Source organism: Lottia gigantea, assembly GCF_000327385.1.
Source record: "Lottia gigantea unplaced genomic scaffold LOTGIsca_105, whole genome shotgun sequence".
Taxonomy (NCBI): Eukaryota; Metazoa; Mollusca; class Gastropoda; family Lottiidae; genus Lottia; species Lottia gigantea.
Window position 1 is genome coordinate 706,724 of NW_008706876.1, and position 20,883 is coordinate 727,606.

General features: G+C 33.6%; 2 protein-coding genes across 2 annotated transcripts; one reads left to right on the forward strand and one right to left on the reverse strand.

Annotated features, from left to right (window-relative positions):
• Positions 1-7,860: 7,860 nt before the first annotated feature.
• LOTGIDRAFT_223940 (hypothetical protein) lies at positions 7,861-10,094 on the reverse strand (the record flags this gene model as incomplete). Its single annotated transcript, XM_009046719.1, has 3 exons — positions 7,861-8,028; positions 8,761-8,836; positions 9,522-10,094. The coding sequence occupies 3 exons, from the start codon at positions 10,092-10,094 to the stop codon at positions 7,919-7,921; spliced, it is 759 nt and encodes a 252-aa protein (XP_009044967.1). The 3' UTR covers positions 7,861-7,918.
• Positions 10,095-10,263: 169 nt separating this feature from the next.
• Positions 10,264-20,735, forward strand: LOTGIDRAFT_198714 (hypothetical protein). The gene is made up of 17 exons (XM_009046720.1): positions 10,264-10,429; positions 11,930-12,080; positions 12,801-12,974; positions 13,126-13,214; positions 13,404-13,551; positions 14,048-14,166; positions 14,654-14,874; positions 15,652-15,700; positions 15,895-15,955; positions 16,275-16,481; positions 16,932-17,009; positions 17,606-17,810; positions 18,321-18,490; positions 18,785-18,913; positions 19,286-19,407; positions 19,691-19,764; positions 20,155-20,735. The coding sequence occupies exons 2-17, from the start codon at positions 11,934-11,936 to the stop codon at positions 20,220-20,222; spliced, it is 2,061 nt and encodes a 686-aa protein (XP_009044968.1). The 5' UTR covers positions 10,264-10,429; positions 11,930-11,933; the 3' UTR covers positions 20,223-20,735.
• Positions 20,736-20,883: the final 148 nt, after the last annotated feature.

The following is a 20,883-nucleotide window of genomic DNA, read 5'->3' on the forward strand; positions in this document are numbered from 1 at the left end:
AATTAATTCAGCTTTAAAGGGCGTGGTACAACATTTTCTTGAGTTGATTTGGGTCTAGAATATATGTCTTCAGAGGTACTAGGACTGCATGAAAATGGCATAATTCCTTCAAAAATTCCTCAAATTAGAAATTTCATGTTCTATTTCAATATATGCTTTTTCTATAAATGGCGTAGTCTCAACAAAAGTCGTCATTTGAACTCTTTGCTTCCAGAATATCTTTTTCACAATTTGATGTATTTAGACAGAATATCTATTGAGATGTACAATTGTTAATATTTTACAAGCCATCGCTACTTGTTTTACTTCACTTTCTAACTATTGCCTCGAATCAAAGAAGCAAAGAGTTAACTTTCAAACGTGGATAATTCTGGACACACATGGATTTGAAGTCTAAAATTTCAACGATGAGCTGTGAACACTATTACTGATTAGCTTAGCTAAATTATTCCCGTTTCTGAGAATAAGGTACGATTTGTCAAATGGATAACGAATCTGTTTCTTTAACTTAGAGTAGGACCAATTTCCTGAGTGACATAACGATTTTCAATTATATCTGTCGATGAGCACCTATAGGAATTTGAGACACCCCTCTAAACAATTCTGTAAAAAGGGGTTTGCTTATTTAAAGATATTTCGTGATAATGAAGTCTATTTACAGAAAATGACGCGAATGACAAAAACAATGACATCAAACCTTGTGTTAATAGGTTTGTTACAATGGTAAGTTAGAATTTATCATGTTTGTGTCACCTAGCAACTAGTATAAACAATAAATAGTCTTGTTGATTTGATTAATAAATACGAGAGGTTAACATGATCCAATATATAGACTACTGTATTATTGTCTATAGATAATAGGATTTCTAAACAATACAAATTAAAATAATTGTATTACTTTAAGAGGTAGTATGCACAAATTTAAAGGTCATTACATAAAGCAGATTTTTATGGGGTGTTGTAGCATAATCAGTTAAAGCGTTGGTTCTCTACGTGACATCATTTGTTTGTAACACTTGTAACATCTATTTGGCAATATGAAACAGATGGTGGTCATTGGTTCTAATCTCTGTTGGCATGAGAAAAATGATGACCTTAAATAAGTCATTATTCCAATCAACCCAGCTGGCCAGTTGGTAGAAAGGATCCCTATGAAGTTATCTGCGTAAAACAGTTGTTTGTATTTTTTTCTAAAAAGTTGTAAGCAAATATAAAGTTTACAAAACAAGGATTTATTAGATTCATTCCATCAAAAGCAATACAATAAATGACTAAATCTATTACGGTCTGTGAAAGTTCTGCTTGTTTCTGCCATGTTATCTATTCATAAGACATTAAGTAATGCAGATCGCAAATCCCACTTAGTTTTTGCCATTTTTTAAATGGAAATAAATTTTGCTAAAGTTTGTTTTGATCACAATTTGAAAAACATTGCTTCTGGAACAGTCCAGTACTAAGACTGGATCACTTGACCCTGGACCGAACTTCTTTCAGGAATATTGGTCCCCACAAAGGCGACCAGGTCTTCTTTAGGCCACTATCTATGTTTTCTGGATTGTCAAGTGATTGCATAGGCAGGCCCATAGCCAGACCTGATTGTTCAGAGGGTCAAATAATATATCTATAGGGGTAATGGTGTACATGGTGTTTAGTTGCAGTAATGGAATTGGTTGATTGTCAGATTTTCTTCAGAGAGGGGGAGGGGGCAATCAATTTTTTTTCTGAGGGCATTGCCCCTGTAGGTACAGGCCAGTGCATAGGCTCAATAAAAAAAGGGTTTTTCACCAGAATATACAAGGGTTTGAGGTACATTCAGATGTATGGAAACATTTGAGATTTGCCGAATGTATTTCCCTTTAAACTAGGACTGAAAAGATTAAATCATGCCAGGGTTTTCATAACTACTATCTAATTATAAATACTAGATAATGTTACCATTGGCGACATGAAAACAAATATCTTTTATTAAAATATGGCGTGAGCACCTACAGTGACATTTCCATCACTCCTCCACCAAAACTGAGGCTTGCCCTGCTTTGACATAAGCCCTGTGTACACTGCCATAAAAGTTGAAGTGAACCGTACTTGGTCAGGATTTGGCCGGACCGTTTACACTGCACTATTTTCACTGGGCCAGAATTGTGAGTTATCAAGTATACACCTGCTCTCCAGTCAGTGGAGGAGAAAAAAAGGAAGACATTTAAACAAGGCGATGACAATCAAAATGGCTTCACCGCTTTAAAAAACCCCAAAATCAGCGCACTTATTGTGTCCTTTCTGATCCGTACGGTACCATTAATAGCAGCCATAGAGAATTAAATTTGTTAGAAATAAAGTGGGGGTACAATTGGAGATAAAAACCATTTTTTTTTAGGGGAGGGGGGCAAATTGAGTTTCCTCCCCCTGTCCCCCCATTCCAAGTAAAAACATCTTTCAAATTCAACCAAAGTTTTTTCACTATCTATTAAATTGTTTTTGAAATGTCTGTTTATATTGTTTTGTATTTTCAACTCTATCTATCAAAAATGATTTTTCAAGTTTCAAATAGAAGGAAATGAAAATGAAAATAAAAATGAAATAAAAATGAATTGAATGCTGTTTAACGTCCTAGTTTTCAAACAAGAGGTGGTAAAGGTGTAAAGTTATTGAAAATATCTATTTTAAGAAGGTGAGACATATTAACAGATGACTGTACAAAATTCTAAATAGAACTGTTTGTGATATCCCATTAGTTCATTTACTGATTGATTGCCTTCAAGCCTACCACTCCAAACACCCAACCCCCGTCCTCTGCCATTACCCCTTCCAACCCTACTTCACCATTGTTGATAAATGAACCAAAGTTTACATCACTACTGGGCCGTTGCTCTGTCAAAAACCTTAGCTCCAGGAATTGAAGCAGAGCTACAGTGCCTCAGTAAATGGATGAATGTTTACAATTCAAACCTTACACAGGTTGAGATAATGCCTTCTGATTTTTTCAACTCGATTCACCAGAGGATCATCAGGGCTGACATGGATAAAGAATCTGTCATTCCAAGACAGTTATGAATAGAAAGAGTAAAAGAAGCCTTATTATTCCTAGAAGGAAAGCTGTAAAAATCCAATTTTTAGGTTTAAGGTAATAACCGTGGCATTAGGAAGTTTAGGTTGTAACATAGCAGTTAAGTAATGTAACGAAAGCACAGGCAAAGGCATTCTCAGGTGAGAGAGTATTGTTTGTGCAGTAAGTTTGAATAATATAATTTAATTTGAATATATGAAATGAAAATCCATGTTCTTCAGAATCTGAAGGATTAGGATTAATTGTGCCATCACCCTGTGAATCGTAATATCCTCCACCCCCCACCACCCCTCCCTTCCTTCACCTTCAATTAATGTTATCATATATGAGCGTAGTACGGTGTATGCACCTGTTATGTCCGTGGCGTACATACAAGTACTGTAGTTTGATATACCGGTACTCTATATATCCTAATGACATTGTTCTTGGAGAGAGATGCCACTCGCACTAAATGTCATTTACTACGGACGCAGGTGAAAACAAAGATTTGAAAACCTTACCATTTACATTGTCTTCATCGGCAACTTTATTTCCGCACATTTTAACTTTCTAATACTTATTTACTGCTTGTAGCTGATTGTTAACGTTCACCTGTGTAGCTTATTCAATTAATACTAACGGTATCATAGGACGCCTCTTATACAAGCCGACATTTTTTATTCAATTTACGGTCGATTGCTCTCTAGACTTGATTGTCACAATATCAAAACACCTCAACATAAGAGTAAATAAATTTTAGTCTTTATCATCAAGACGTAGACTAAAATTCATATTAATCGAAGGGTTACTTCCAAGAAACGTACCGGTAATTCGAGCTTAGCTAAAAAAAAAGGTTTTAATGAATGGTTAATAGAAGCCACTATAAAGGACCAGTATGCCAAATTGTCATTGTTAAAAACGCTGTAAATAATATGTAAAAAGATTGTAAAAATACATTATTACTCTCTGTATTGTCTTCTTGATCAAGCTGAAGTTGTTTTGAAAGTTTTATATACATGGTTTGCACATATTTCTTAGAATATTAATCTTAAATTGGACTGCACCTTTAGGTGACAAATTGGTTTGTCCCAATGCACAAATTTCAATGGAGTTTAACTTCCTACTCTTGATTTGTCTTAACAGTTTTTTGGGCTCCTCCATACAGTTTTCAATGAGGGTAATTTTGTTTGGATGGCTCCTCTCTACATATCTGACATGGGGAAGAGGGTTAACAGATCTGAAGGTATCATTTTATGACCATGGGCCATCTTTGTGTTATCTTCACAATGTCAAGCTATTTCGAACTGTGTCTGATACCTTGACTGCAATAGCCACTTTTTTTGTATCATCAAGTTGTTATCATTTTTAAGCTGCATATGCAATATGATTTGATTGAATCGTATTCTACCGCAAAACAGCCAATCAGTGCCCTTGCCAGAAATACTGTAATCCAATCAAATTGATTCTTTTACAAGAAAGGTGGCTATTGCAGTCCAGACAATAGAAGAAGTTCGTATCAGCTTGACATTGTAAAGTAGTCAGAAATTCACAATAAGAATTAAACTCATTCACAGGTTTAGCACAATTTATTGGCCATTTGTAAAATACATCATTAATGAATTTATATAGAGCCATAATGGTAAAACAATAATCTTTCATTCTTGCACACAAAATACAGTAGAACCTGTTTTCAATGTACATTGTAACCTAATAGTATATTATCACTGAATGACACAATGAGGGTTTATTCACTATTACACAATCACAAATAATAACACAACACATTCATAAATACCTATTGTCTTAGCAAAGCAAAAAGTTTTCTAAATTTTTTCTGTATTTTTTCAAGAGAATTGGAATATCTGCCTCAAAATAGTACTGTTAGTCTTAGAATGTCTTTGAAGTGGTAAAAATATAAGTTGATATTAAAAAGAAACACACTTATCTCCTAGAAATGTTAACAAAAAAACGTCACAAATTTTAGCTGAAAATTGTCCTCTGTAAAAACAAATTTTGAAGACATAATGTGTGCTCATGTTTATATCTTTATCAATGCACCAGCATTCTAAAACTAATAGTACTATTTTGAGACTGCTATTCCAATTCTCATAAAAATAATAAAAAAAATTCAAAAAACGTTTTACTTTGCTCAAATAATAGTTCAAAACATGCTGACTCTTGACAGATTTTTCATCTTCACAGCGTCAATGAATTACACATTTATTCTTCTACCTTGACATCGTTAGGCACTTTTTTTGTATACTATTGAATACAGCCAAACAAAATAGACTGTAAAGAGTATGGCTGCATATAACTACTAATCCAGGGCTCAAATTGGCTGTATTCCCTAGCATACAATCCAATCAAATCTCTGCATTTACAAACTCCCAAGATACGAGAAAAGTGTTTAATGATATCAAGGTATTCAACAGAGGCATGAAGGCAGTATGAACGTAGTTATATGGTACACATTCTCACTCTCTGAAGATAAAGACTTAATGTATCTGAGTCAGTCACATGGAAAATCATTCAGAACAAGAGGCCCTTCTTTAGAAGTTCAAGGGATCGTAAAGAGGTTGACTAAACTTTTTATTTGTATAGGGGACATTGTATAGGGGAAATATACAGTCAACCATTTCTTTTATTACAGAAACCACATACATCTTAATGAAATATGGAATGATGCAAATTGCAGCCCTGATTATATTCAGGAATTCTTCTCAAATATCAGTTGTATTTAATTCTATTCTTAGAGATGATATTTCTCCAGTAACATGCTCTAAGATTCATGAATTTCTGATTCAAATAATTTCAAACTTGAAATTCTAATGAAGATTAGCTACTATATGCTGTGTGCAATGAGAGCAGCAATAGCCTAATCAATATAAATTAATTTACTTAGGGGACAGTGCGCCATAATTCCATCAAAAATATCTCAAACTGGGAATTTCTTTTCCTATTTCTATAGACAGTGTCTCAAGAAAAAACGAATCGAATTTCTGGACACACATGGATTTGAAGGCTCAAATTTCAATGTTGAGCTGTGAACACTACTACTGAGACTAAGGTACGATTGGTAAGAAAATGGACCCTATCCCTTTAAGTTATATATGTCAAGGGGTTACGTTTATTATCAAAAGAACAAGACATCTTTTACAAATCATTGACTAGGAAATTGGTTTGGTTCTCTCTTTGCCTTCTGGAGAGTTGTTTATTTTTCTATGTGAACACATCAAAATAAAAATACAATCAATATTGCGCAAATACAGTGAAGTCACATGACTTACTATTCACTAGCTTGCTAACAATGTTGAAGAAACTTTCTGAAATGACATTAAGCACTAGTAAGTAGATAAATCTTATATTGAATGTATATCAATATGCCCATAACATAACAACCAAGTAAACTTGTTACTTTAAAGGAATACTACCTCTTAGAATGGACATAAAACTGGAATGGTGACTGGAGTCTGAAACTTGGTCAATATGAGTATATATTCATCAGTTGAACTTACCTGGTGTCATGACTAAGGAATACAATCTCTATATAACATGATACATCAATTAAACAAAGTAATTATTGAAAAACACTTAGAAGCTTAGTTTAACGAATTATTATTTATTTTATGGATTTAGTGGATTATAGATGGATTATGTTGTATAGTTATGACACCAGGTAATCTGAAGAACAAAGATAACCAAGTTTAAAAATTCAATTTAGTTTAGTTTTTTAGTCATCCTAAGAGGTAGTATACCTTTAAGTTATATCCAGGTAGTAAATTAACAAACAAGATATCATTGAGATTGAAACATTAAACAGATAATCAGTCAGGTTATTTCTTACAATGTGTGACTTCTTTTTTAAAATGATAATTTTATGCCATCAAAAAGAAGAAATTTCGTTTATATTTATCAAATTTCTGAAAGCATGAATATCATCTGTTTTTCTGTATTAAGTTAACTGTTAACATGGTTTAAATATATATTATTGCAATCAAAATTCTATAGTATATCACGATTACTGCATATTATATATTGCATTTTGGTGATATTTCAGTATTCATGATTAGGCTTATATGATATTACTAACAAAATTGATTGTTATGGAATTATATCATTCAGATCTACCTAGTAACATGATCAGTGAAAAAATTATAGAGGAGAGTCAACATTATTCATTTTTCATAAAACTTGCACTCACATCAAACACAAGGTTATACTCATTGTAATACAGTTTCACACAGTCCTAGAGAGTTATATGATCAGTTAAAGGCCATATTTCAACATTTTCCAAAGGTTGCTTTGAGCCTTGAATATACATATCAAAACTGTATGAAAATCAATTAATTCCTTCAAAAATACCTCAAACATGAAATTTCACATTTTAATTCTTTCAATAGTTTATCCTCTGCCTGGATATTATGGTACCTAAAAAATGTTGGTCTTGTTGATAAGGTCTATAATTGGAAATATGGTGTACTCATAAATTTTGATTATCCAGTCCTTAACTGTTCTGCATTCTGGAACAGCCTTGAAAAACACAATCGTCCATGTAGTTTTCAAACACAGATAACTATGGATACCCAGTGTTAAGAAGGATAAAATTTTGACAGTAACCTGTGAACACTATTACTGATTAGCTTAGCTAAACAAATCCCCTTCTGAAACCAGGAATATGGTGAACCATGGCCTTTAAGAGAATGGTCGACACAATTAATTCCTTATAAAACTTTCACTCACGTCAAACACAAGGTAGTATGAACAGTAATACATATAACAGTGTTGGAAACAATGTACAATATATACAATTATCTGTTCATATAATGAATGGAATATTAGAAATTTATTTTTTCAGCTGCCTAAGTAGAAACACTGTCAACCGTCTAAAGGTGGTCCTAAATAAATCATAGAGACTTCAGTGTTACCATAAACAGCTGATGCTGCAGGGTATAAATGTGTGTCTGGTAAACCTCGAAAGGCCACCCCTGAAAGTAGATAAAGTGTATAACATTGAAAAAGACACAGAGATATTTAATGTCCTACAAACGTGCTTCTGATTGTGCTAATGAAGACAGACAGCACCATGGAGTGCATCTTCACAGTGTCAAGCTTTTCCAAGCTGCGTTTAATATCTTGACTCAAATAGCCACCTTTCCTGTATCTTGAAAGTTTGTAAATATAGCTATTTGATTGGACTGATGCTAGCAGATGCAGCCAATCAGAGCCCTCTAAAACCTGCTGTAAACAATTTGTCTGAATGAGTTATAGTCTATGTTTGGCTTAATTTGTTGGCGTAATCAATCAAAACCCTGTATTTACAAACTTCTGTAACACATGAAAAGGGACTATTACAATAAAGGACAGGACAGCAGCATGTAGCATAAGGGCCTCAGTACCATATAAATGTACCGGTAACTGTTATATCATGAAGTTCAATTCATAGGTCAACATATAAGACAATGAAATGATAAGTCCAGCAAATATATTTATACATAACCAAGTCCAATTCAAGAATGACTCATAATATAAATACAACCAGTCCACTTAATTCTTTGAAAGTCTAAGCAGTAAGCTTAATAAACACAATGCCAGTTTAGTCTGTCTAGTTTCATTCTACCTAAAATAAAGTGGACTGCTTGTGTAAATGTTATGAATCAAACCTAGGTGTGAATAAATATCTTTGCTTGTCTAATTATCCATTTTTCAAATTGACTCACCTAAAAATTCAAAATTTTTTTCAAAAGCTAACGTATTGTCTTCACAATCTAATATAACTTTTATTTTTTCTCCCACCTGCAAACAAAAAAGACTACTGTGACTTCTTTTATATTTTTAAGGTGAATCGGGCATGTAAAAGGGATTTCAAACAGGTTGTCTCAATTTTGTATGTGTATCAGGGACACTGACCTCTGACAATATCAATCTGCAACATTCCAATTTTCAATCAGATGTCTGTGGTTCCTGCTATTTCACTAAAACTAAGCTTTTTCCACATTATTCATTACGACTGCATCACTGACAGGAGGAAGACGGTTTGTAAAAGTTGAAGGTGTTATCTCAACCTGGGGATTGAACACTGGATTTCAGCTTAGTATGCAAGTAACTAGGCCTAACTCACTGAGCCACCACTGCTCCCCAAATATCATTTAATAGAAAGTTAGATCTAGAAATATTCTAATAGAACTGGAATAATGTTGTTACTCAAGTTTCAAGATCTATAATCAAATCATAAAAAGAATGTGTTTTTGCAGACTATTTTAGATATTTCTTCTTACACTCCAAAATTTCTGTATGTCTATCAGACTCTTGAAGTTTTAGACAACTGGCACTAAGCAAAAACATCTTGACCACAAATGTCATATCAACATGCCATCAATCAAATCAAGCCCTCACCTGGGGCGTCTAGAAACAAACTCAGAGATCACATTTAACTTTGAGCAACTGCCCTTATAGTTAAAGGTCCACTGGTAGAACGTACCTGGTATTTTGGTGCGTTATTTAATTGTGGATAATTTCCTTGGCTATCCCCATTGTGAAATAAATGATTATCTACAAGATTCCAACCCCAACTTTGGTCATCACATCCAATTAAAGGGACATAACCTTGATTTTGGGTTGGTGTCCCTTTGGCAGCCAAGCCTATCATAGCAACTGTGCCAAGAGGACCCTCAAACCACACTTCCCAGCAATGTCTTCCAGTTTTAAAGCCTATTTTCCCCCGAGCTCCATCAGTACTTTGAGCAACAGGGTTCCGATGTATAGTAAATCCATCAGGTTTCACATAAATGTTTCTTGAGCAATCATTGGGGTTCCATGAATGAAATAATGCCCTCAATTTAGCTTTGTAGGTTGGCACACTGCTCAAAATGTCAGATCTTAGGGCCTCTTCTGCTAATTTTCTCACACAATGTAACCTCCAAACGTCATTATTTTCATCATTTAAGAATCGATACCAAGATTTACACACAAGAGAACAATTTCTAAGATCGGATATGTCAAGGAAAGAGAATAATACTTCCAACACGCGAGGGGGTAATTTTGCAGCAGCCATGACAGCTAATCGGGAAGTACATAGTAGTACCAGACATCCAGACGAACGAATCGTTTTCCCTTCTAATGATTTTACTTGATAATCGAGGTCGCGTTATATCTCGCTGGCCTTGAGAAACATGGCTGCGCCCTCTAAAACAGTTTCTGAACTTTTAAGTCTTTGGATAAATCTGCATTTTTAACTTCTAAATAGGAATATTTCTCTGAAGATCAATTATTTCTGAATAAGTGGGTAACGCTGCTACTTTATGAAGAGATTGTCAAAACGCGTACGGCAAGGCGGCCAACGCGTACTCCGCTTTACTGGATTATTTTTGGACTAAATACCTAGCTACAGATCAGTCTAAATATTATTTTCATTTTATATAGTGGTGTAACCTATTTTCGTGCATATAAGGATTCAGCATCGAATTTGTCAAAGTTAAAAAAACAGAATTTTTTTTTATGTCTTAGATGTTTCCTCAGATATTCTACATAATAATTAAACTTCGTTTGTTTCAATTTTCTTTTTGAATCCCTCATTTCATGAGTAACCAACTCGACAATGGAGGCAAAATGTGTCACCTATTTTCGTGTGCAATGTTTGATCTATAAATAAGTCGGGAAAAGCACGTTGTATAGATACCGGGTGGTATAATTAACCTCTCTTAGTATTTATCTTTAATATCAATTCATTATAACTAGTGACAATTCCTTCAAAGAACCACGATTTCAAAGAAAAAATAGTGACTGACAAAATAAGATACGTAGCGCAATTTATTGCTAAAAGTCATTAGAATAAAACAACATAAGAAAATGGCCCGCTTTGTGTTCTACAGAATTGTTGATCACGTGACTACATTCGTTGGACTACATTCTAGCAGGCGACACTTGGAATTCTGATTACAGCTAGGGATTATAAGGAAATTCGACGGATAAAAAATTGTGACGTTTGGTAATTAGTGAAATGCGCCATTTTGTGTTTGTCAAAGTATACATTAATAGATTTTACCTTGCTTGAAACTACTGGATTCATTCTACTAGCTGACATTGTACAGATAACCCATGATTATCAAAACAAGCAAATGCGTAGGTCAGACGAGGTCACACATATAAATTATTAATCCTTTCCGGAAATGCTTGAAAAATAGGTTAACACGAAATTAGGTTACTTCAAATCCAACCTGATGAAGCATAATATTCGTCACTGTTGCCGCTCTTAGTGTATTACAAACCATGATAATATGATTAGATTATATGATTTATTTCACATCTCTTTAATTGATATCTGTGCATATATACAGATTAATTAAAGATTTAGTATTTGGTGAGCAGCACATTTGAATTTAGTCTGCTACTGTTTCTGCTTTACTAAATCTTTATAGCCATAATAAGTTGTTCATTCGAAGGGCAATGGTTCACCATTTTTGGAGGTGAATTGTACCTTGGGTTGGCCTCTGAAATGGGAATTGTTTAGCTAAACTAATCAGTAATAGTGTTCACAGCTTAACGTCAAATTTTAGCCATCTAATCCATGTCTATCTCTAATGTGTACATTGACTCGCCTTGCCTGCTTCAAGACTGTGCCATAATGTAGAAGGGTTCAATACTGAATAATCAAAAATTATCTGTATACAGTATTTCCTATTATACACCTTGTCTATCAAACAAACAATTTTCGCTTACCCTAATTTGCAGACAAAGGATACATCATTAATTAGTAAAAAAAAATTGAGATTCCCAGTTATAGGTATTTTTGATGAAATTATGCGATTTTTGTATAGTTCTGGCATTTATAGGCCCAAATCAATCTCTAAAAATGGTGAATCTGCATAATAACTTAACTTTATTTTTCAGAAATATGAGATTAAAAACAATCAAGTTTTTGACAAAGGCTCATAGATCAGCTTATTATTTGGATCGAAGATATGTTTCCAAGTTGTCACCTTTGGCTCAAATATTCAACACAAAACCAACACCTTCTAGAAGTTTCAAACTTGCAAATGTGGTATGTCAGATTATAGTTATCTAGGCCTAGGGCTGATATACTTGTAATTAGTAATATCACCCAATTAAAAAATACTGTAATATGCCATATTGTGATGTATCTTAAGATTTTTGTTCAGATGAGATCATTTATACAATTTGAACTAGTAGCCTACTTGTATCTTAATATTTGAAACAGATGCTTTTTTATGATATTAAAGACTAGTTATTTTTTTTAAGATATTTATTGTTTTTTGTAACATTTTAAAAAAAAATTTAAGATGTTAATAAAAAAAATTTTGGTTTCAAAAACCATACTTAAATATATCACAACAAATACCCGTATCGTGATATAGTCTTTCTAATTTTGATTGTGAAAAGTCAGAAGCATTCCTAGAATTGATTTTTACTTTATCAATTGGGAAAGTGAATATTAAAGACATTTTAAAAAGTTTTTATGTGTATCAGGACACTAACAGCATGGATTTGCAGCATTCCAATTTTTAGACAATTGTGGTTCTTACAATTGTAGAGTATACTAAAAATCATTTCATTATGTCACTATCGCAAAAGCTGTTAATATTATATAAGGCCCTTTGCAATAGTGACATAATAATTACAAGAACCACAGTGGTTTGATTGAAAATTTGAATGGTACATATAGATGCTGTTAGTTTCCCCTATACAATTGAAAAACCTCTTTATGATTCCTTTAGATATTATAAATTTGTTTCATTTTTAGGGATTATTTCAAGTTCCAGATTTAAGTTCTCCTGAAGGTTTTTATGTTTTACAAGAAAATGCCACTGTTCAAATTGAAAAACTTGTTAAAGAAATCATCAAGAAACAACGCAGTCGAAAACTAGTTGTCATTTTTGATGAATTGTCAAATTGCATATGCAAGGTGGCTGATTTGGTAAGCATACAATAAATTCTGAATGATTTGTAATTTCTATTTGAGAACTCAGGACAAGCTAACTAGCATGTAGTTTCTCTGGTAACCTGCAGGAATTTTCACTCAAGATACCACATTTCTTTTCTGGTACATGTTTTTCTCATGTTTTTAGGCAGATTGTGTCCAGACAATACACCCTTGTACTAAGTTTGCAACCGCTGCTGAAGATTGTAGGTACAGACTTTCTGGTCTAATAGAAGAGTAAGTTCATTTGTTTCTCTTAAGTTTGATAACCTTGATACACCAAGAACACCTAGAACATTAATATGGTGTATGAGATTCCTTGATTAATTCCATACAAAAGAATAAAAATGCTTAGTTGATCTAACCAAGAATATGATCCACCATCCAGAATGAATATTGCCAATGGTACTCTATTTCTTGTTACAGATTGAACACAAATACGGATATATATGATGCGTTAAAGAGAGTGATAGAGGAGGGAGATATAATTCAAACTGATGACATAGACCACAGAGTAGCTGAATTATTCCTGTCTGATTTTGAACAGAGTGGTATTCATCTCCCTGAAGAAAAGGTTTAATATTCTTTATTTGATCAATATAGATATAAATAATACTACTTGTCAAACTTCAGCAATGACTCTTGAGTAACAACATGTTTCAGGTTTTGTGTTGAAATTTCACTAGAAAAGGATGTATAGACTTTTTCTGTAATGTCTTTCATGTGATCATACCTTTTATTCAACATAGTTTGCTCCTGATACCATTTTGGTTTAATAGTTTATTTATTTTAACTCTAAATATGATTTTACAGAATAAAAATAAAGTTTATAAAAACAAACCAAGGCTTATGCCAATTTGTCACAACCTGATGCGCTTTTTTGGATGGACATGGACAAATTGTTATTTTTTTTAAAGCAGTGAGCTGAGGCTCGTTTTATTACAAACTGTGCTCATGAAAGATCCCTCAATAATTGAAACTTGTAAAGGAGTTGGTTAATGACAACAGTTTTTTCTCATTGAACACTTTTGAAATGCAAAATAAATGTCTCTTATGTTTTTTTTTTGCAGCGTAAGAAGTTTGTTAGATTAAACGAAGCAATAATGGTATCAGAAAGACTTTTTTTACAAGGTTTAGAAAATCCAAGTGTTTGTTTGAAATCCAACTTGCCAGATCATTTGAAAAATGTGTAAGTGTCTTTCTTCCTGTCTTCCCCCTTTTTTTCCCAAGATTGATTGGTTTTGATGTGTGTAAATTTACAAGTGGGCCATGTTACTAAGCTGTTATATGAATATGATGTCTTGGTATATAGAACACAGTTTTTAATTTCATTTTGTATATCAGATGAGTTCTAATTTCATTGATTTTTGTCACAGAAGTTCTTAGTTATTTCCCTTGATATATCAAATATTTAAAGGCTTGTGAGTACAAAGCTACAGCTTTTTTTAATTTAATGATAAAAAAACAACCAATTTGAGGCATGAAAAGTCTCAAAAATTTTACCCCAATGTCCAGGCCTATCTCAAGATTTTTTTTCACATGTACACATGTATGTTTGGTGGACCTCCAACAATAATAACTATCAGAGGCCAGATACTGAAATTGGTTAACAATTTGCAGTTTTATTGGGTTTTTGAACAAATACATGTAAATAAATGAATTGAATCCATTATCAGTTTCAGTCTAGATGGTGATAATGTGATGATGTTTAGTTCCTATTCTGAACATTATAATGATGATGTACGAGAAGCAGCTTATAAAGTATATCACCAGCCAGATAAAACTCAATTAAAACGACTAGATCATTTACTCTATAACAGACATCAGTTAGCACAGTTGGTTGGTTTTCCATCCTACGGCCACCGTGCTGCCAGAGGCACAATGTTAGCAACACCAGGTACATTTTGGTTTTCCATCATAGGCCCACCATGCTGCCAGAGGCACAATGTTATCAACACTAGGTTCATTTTGTCCATCCTTCAACCATAGTGTTTCTAGTGGCACAATGTTATCAACTGTAGGTTAATTTTTTCCATCCTTCAACCATAGTGTTTCTAGAGGCACAATGTTATCAACTGTAGGTTCATTTTTTTCCATCCTTCAACCTTAGTGTTTCTAGAGGCACAATGTTATCAACACTAGGTTCATTTGTTCCATCCTTCAACCATAGTGTTTCTAGTGGCACAATGTTATCAACACTAGGTTCATTTGTTCCATCCTTCAACCATAGTGTTTCTAGTGGCACAATGTTATCAACTGTAGGTTCATTTTTTCCATCCTTCAACCATAGTGTTTCTAGAGGCACAATGTTATCAACTGTAGGTTCATTTTTTCCATCCTTCAACCATAGTGTTTCTAGAGGCACAATGTTATCAACACTAGGTTCATTTGTTCCATCCTTCAACAATAGTGTTTCTAGAGGCACAATGTTATCAACTGTAGGTTCATTTTTTCCATCCTTCAACCATAGTGTTTCTAGAGGCACAATGTTATCAACACTAGGTTCATTTGTTCCATCCTTCAACCTTCGTGTTTCTAGAGACAAAGCAATGTACGTTTGAGTTTTCCATCCCACACCCAATTTTTAGATTGTTGCGAAAAGGTTAAGATGATAGGGGTAAGGGAGGACACAGGATCTTTGATTGTAGGACCTATTTTATTTGTTGTCTTTCAGAAAAAATAATGGAATTTTTAGATCTTGTTAGTGCTAAAGTTAAGCCAAGGTGAGTCTTGTATATCCTTAAAGAAGTCATGGGAAGTCATGAACATTTGCATCCAACAAAATGCAACCCCGACACAATTATAGAATAGTTAAAATGCTTATAGTACTGAGATAAACATTATTATATTGTATGATGCCTTTAATGGGTGTATTTGATACAATAAACTTATGTTATTTTTTTTAATATTTTTACAGTGCAGCAGAAGACTATCAAAAGATATTGGAATTAAAAAGACAAAGTGGTTCAAAGGACAAGGTCAGTCTTAAGTTATTGAAATGATATAAGATTGATGTTTTTATTCGAATGATTCTTTTTGAGATCTACTTCTAGTTAGCCGTCTTCAATGATGAGCAATATATATTGCTATGACACATTTTTCCATCAAGTGTATTGACTGAACTGGACTTAAAAAAGAAGTTGCTCAGATCATTGAAATTGAGTAGAGTTGCCCACAAAAAAGCATGAAACACAATGGAATTTACTCAAGATTTATTATCAAATAGTGTACTTAATTCCTTTTATTTGAAATGGAAAAATATGTCAAATGAATGGTTGATTTCATGTTCTATTGTAGAAACTTAGTCATTGGGATCTAAGCTACTATTCAGCAGTAGGTAGACAAACAGTATTAGATATAGATGTTAACCAGTTAGCACCCTATTTCTCTATTGGTACTTGTATGGATGGTTTAAACAATTTAGTTCAATCCTTATATGGTGTCACCTTGAAACATGTTGAAATTGGAAAAGGAGAAACATGGAATTTTGATGTGTATAAGCTGGTATGTGTTGTTGAAATTTTTCTATGCTGATAAAGACACCTGATACCACTTTTCATTATGAAATACTGACTCACTTATGATTGATATACTTCCTAGTGTGAAAAGTTCATTAGCTGCTACCAATATGTTGTTTTGGATTTCGTTTTTTTTTGCATACATGCAAACATGGTTTCATCATCCCTGTTTTTAACAAAAGTACAGAATCGGCCATGGCTTAAGGAGGTAGACTTAAGTTTGCTGATAGGAAGGTCCAGAGTTTAATTCCAGCATAGGTTGAGATAATGCCCTCATATTTGTTGACCGGTTTTTCCCCCTGTCAGTGATGCAGGTTGGAGGCGCTAACATAGAGAAATTGTCTAGCTGTTCAGATGGGACCATAAATGAAGCCCCTGTATGCTACAGTATCTTACTATTACTCAGTATTAGCATTATTTGGTTATATTTTAACAGGAGGTTATAGATGAACAGAATAACATATTGGGTTATATTTATTGTGATTTCTTTGAGCGAGTTAGTAAACCAAATCAGGTAAGTAAGAAGAGTGAGCAATATATTCACAGTTATACTGTATGTCAGGGTGCAATGCCAGCAAAAATGGTTTGACAGTCTACTGCCCTTTACAGTTTAAAGTCATATTTAATGGTTTGGTTTAAAACGGTGCGCGTTGTATTCATAGTTATACTGTATATGAGCATAGAATATAAGTGGTTTGACAGTCTACTGTCTTTTAGAGTATAAAGTCACTTTAATGGTTTAGTTTAGAATGGTGCGCATTGTATTCACAATTATACTGTATGTGTATGTGTCATAGTTTTATTACTACCAAAACTGACCTCTTGAAGTTCACATTAAAGGAAATTCATTTCAGAAACCAGCCAAGATTTTCATTTGGCATTTCATTTCTGACTGAGACTGAACGTATTTATTGGATGCCTTACATGAGATTTTTTCATCCCTGATTTCATAGCAGGCTTTCTGAGTTATTGCCCTTGACTTATTTAAAAGTTTTGTCAAAGTCTTGGTACTTGCTCACTTAAGAGAACAACCAAAGCTGATATGGATTAAGATAGTCTTCTGTGTTTGAATTTTTGAGTATTCCCACTTCAATTGTCTATTACTTTTAGGATTGTCACTATACAATACAAGGTGGTTGTTTACGTTCGGACGGTACCGACCAGCTACCAGTTGTAGTATTACAGTTAAATTTACCATCACCTCATAGTACCTATCCTTGTCTCCTGACACCGCATATGTTAAATAACTTATTCCATGAATTTGGTCATGCCATGCATTCTGTGTTGGGACGTACTAGATACCAACATGTCACAGGTTAGTTAAAGGGGTGCTGTGGTGGCTTACCGACTTTAAGCTGTCTTGCTTGGAGGTCTGGGGTTTGGTCACTGTATTCACCAACATTGCTATACAGATTTGCTAGCATCTCTACATATGAAAGATGGAAACAATACAGAGTATGCATGTGTTGTTGTCTTCCCAAAATTTACCTTATTGCACACTTCATAGAAATATCAACCATCATAAAGCTAAATAAGTACACAAAAAGTGAGAAAGGAAGTTTTTCTCTTTAAATTTTTACATGCACTAGGTAAAAAAGAAGAACCACTTGTATAGAACACAGGGACTTGCAGTAGCTCTCTGAATGAGACTCAAGCTCACTAAAAGGATTGGAATCCGCTTCCAGCATAGGTCAAGATAATACACTCAGATTTTCCAAACCTGTCAATGATGTAGAGCGGAGAGACTGACATGAAAAAGCATCTTGTCATCAAAAGGATGGGATGTAAAACTCATTTCATAGCATGTAGCAATGTTTTGTTACAGGTACACGATGTTCTACAGATATTGCTGAAGTACCGTCAATATTAATGGAATATTTCATGTCTGATCCACAAGTATTATCAACGTTTGCTAGACATTATAAAACTGGGGAGAAACTAGATTCTAATATCATACAGAAATTATGTGATTCTAAGTCACTCTTTTCTGGTTATGTAAGTACTAGTCCAGATTACATCTGCAAGTTAATGAGATGCTGCAGTCAAAAGTTTGTTATACCAGCTGATAGAGCTCAATGTCAGTCATAACTTTTTAAAATTAAGATCTGACATTCCATTCTCCTTCAATTACAGGGAAAACTTTCAGTTGTCTTTTCAAGCATGTCAATGGCAGAATTTTTAACTGTCTTACCACTTCTGAATTGGTATGGCATGTTTTTTTTTCACTATTTGCAATGAAAGTGAGTCGATTCTACAGATCTTTAGGCTATTTTTCTATTTCTATTTTAGGAAACTCAGTTACAAGTATTTTACTCTGCATTAGATCAAGTTTATCATAGTCAAATACCATCAGATACAACCAAAGTCTTGGCTGAAGTACATACTAAATATTTTGATATTCCTTATGTAGAAGGAACAGTAAGTAACATACAACCTCTTTAGTCTGGTTTCTGAATATTATCTTAATATGATTTCAACGAAGAAAGCTTGCTCACTTAACTAGAGATATTTGGCTTTGATCCAGGTATGAGTTGGGATGAAACGTTTGGATTTTTCAACTTGCTTTTCCCCCATCAGTGATGCAATTAACCTAGGCCGAAGAAATTACCAGCTGAGCATGCTAACTGTTGGCAATGAAACAAGAGAAGACTAATGCAGCTATTCTGACAAAAAATTTCCTCATTTCACACAACATAGTGTTGCCCAAACTGGAGCAGAAACATATTCCCTTGAAATTCATGTCATTTTCTGATAATATCTTCTATGTTTTGTAACTATTCTATATTGCAGGCGTGGCAACTACGTTTTGGACATCTTGTAGGATATGGTGCTAAATATTATTCCTATCTTTTATCAAAAGCTATAGCTTCTACGATTTGGAATAAATATTTTGAAAAGGACCCTTTGAACAGGTATTTTTTGATTCAATATGAATTAAATCCATAAACATTTTTTTTTCTGTATCTACTCGTTTATAAGCAAAGCCCCCTCCAATTTAGGAGAGTTGTCATAGGACTGACTGTAGCTCATTTGTTGAGAGATGGAATTTAGACATTATTTGCTGTGTTACGTTGAACAAAATATGGTTGTGGGCTTTGGTGATGTTAGATATGTCATCTCTCCTCATTGATGTGAATGAGTACAGATAGAAAAAGAAAGACAATTTGGTTGATGTTTTTTTTCAATATTTTATAGATCAATGGGAGAGAAGTTCAGATATAATTTTCTAGCTCATGGTGGAGGTCAACCTAGTAAAGATTTAGTACAGGGTAACATGAATTTTATATACTAAATAGCATGGAAGTATACTTATAGCTTCTAAATGCTTTGAGCACAGACATACTTTACATCTGTGTTCTTGACAACATCTTAAACGATCAATCTCCTGGGTTTTAGTTAGTATACCACATTATTGTCTTCTCTACCCCTAAAAGTCACAGACAGATTTGAAAATATCCTGTGACTTGTTTGAATACTAAACTTTGCTTCACTAATCACATTGTTGTACTTCACACTAGGCTAGAAGAGAGTGACAAGAAAGATCTTCTTGTGTCCATTTTCCTGACGTTCTCATTTTCATATGAAAGGGTGCTACAGTTTTGATTCAAATGCTAGGTCACCTATTGAAGTAGATGAAGTTTATCTGTTTTTTTTTACAGGAATGTTAAATGAAACACCAACAATAGAGACATTAGTGGATAGTTTGGTACCAGATAAAACGCCATGATGATGAAAGAAAACATAAGGTTTACCATTCTACCATGATGGTGATATGGAATCTGTGTGGTTTAGATTTATAAGAACCTTTGTCTATGCAACAGATATGTTCTTGATCTATCGTTGAAGATGTGAAAGCGACAATCCTTATCTGTAAAGTCAACAGTAATGACACTTTAAATGGTATAACATTAACATGTTGATAATGATATAGAGTGTGAAGCCATACTTATACTACTTGTTCACGATTTAAAATGGACCAAATAAGTATTTTGGCCTGCTAAATGATCTCAATTGCAGCTATCCATATTCCTTTGAAGATTAAAAACCCGACACATAGTTCTCCTGCATTTGAGCCATAATGTTATGTTATGTGCCAATATTACCCCTATTATGACTTCAAATTACCCCTATAATGACTTCATGGATTATTAAGTATTGTTAACTTGAAGATATTGTTTTTGAGTCATTAATGTAATTTATCAACTGTTGTTGTTGTTTATTTATAAAAATTTGTCATTTTAAATTAAATCATATTCAAGGCTGTTCTACCTAATCAGAGGTGACCACTTCCTTTCACAAAACTCATGGAGTTGATATTATCATAAAATATCATTAGAAGACTTCTATGACTATAATTTTGATTGTTCTTACCGCTTCGCTCGCCCCCT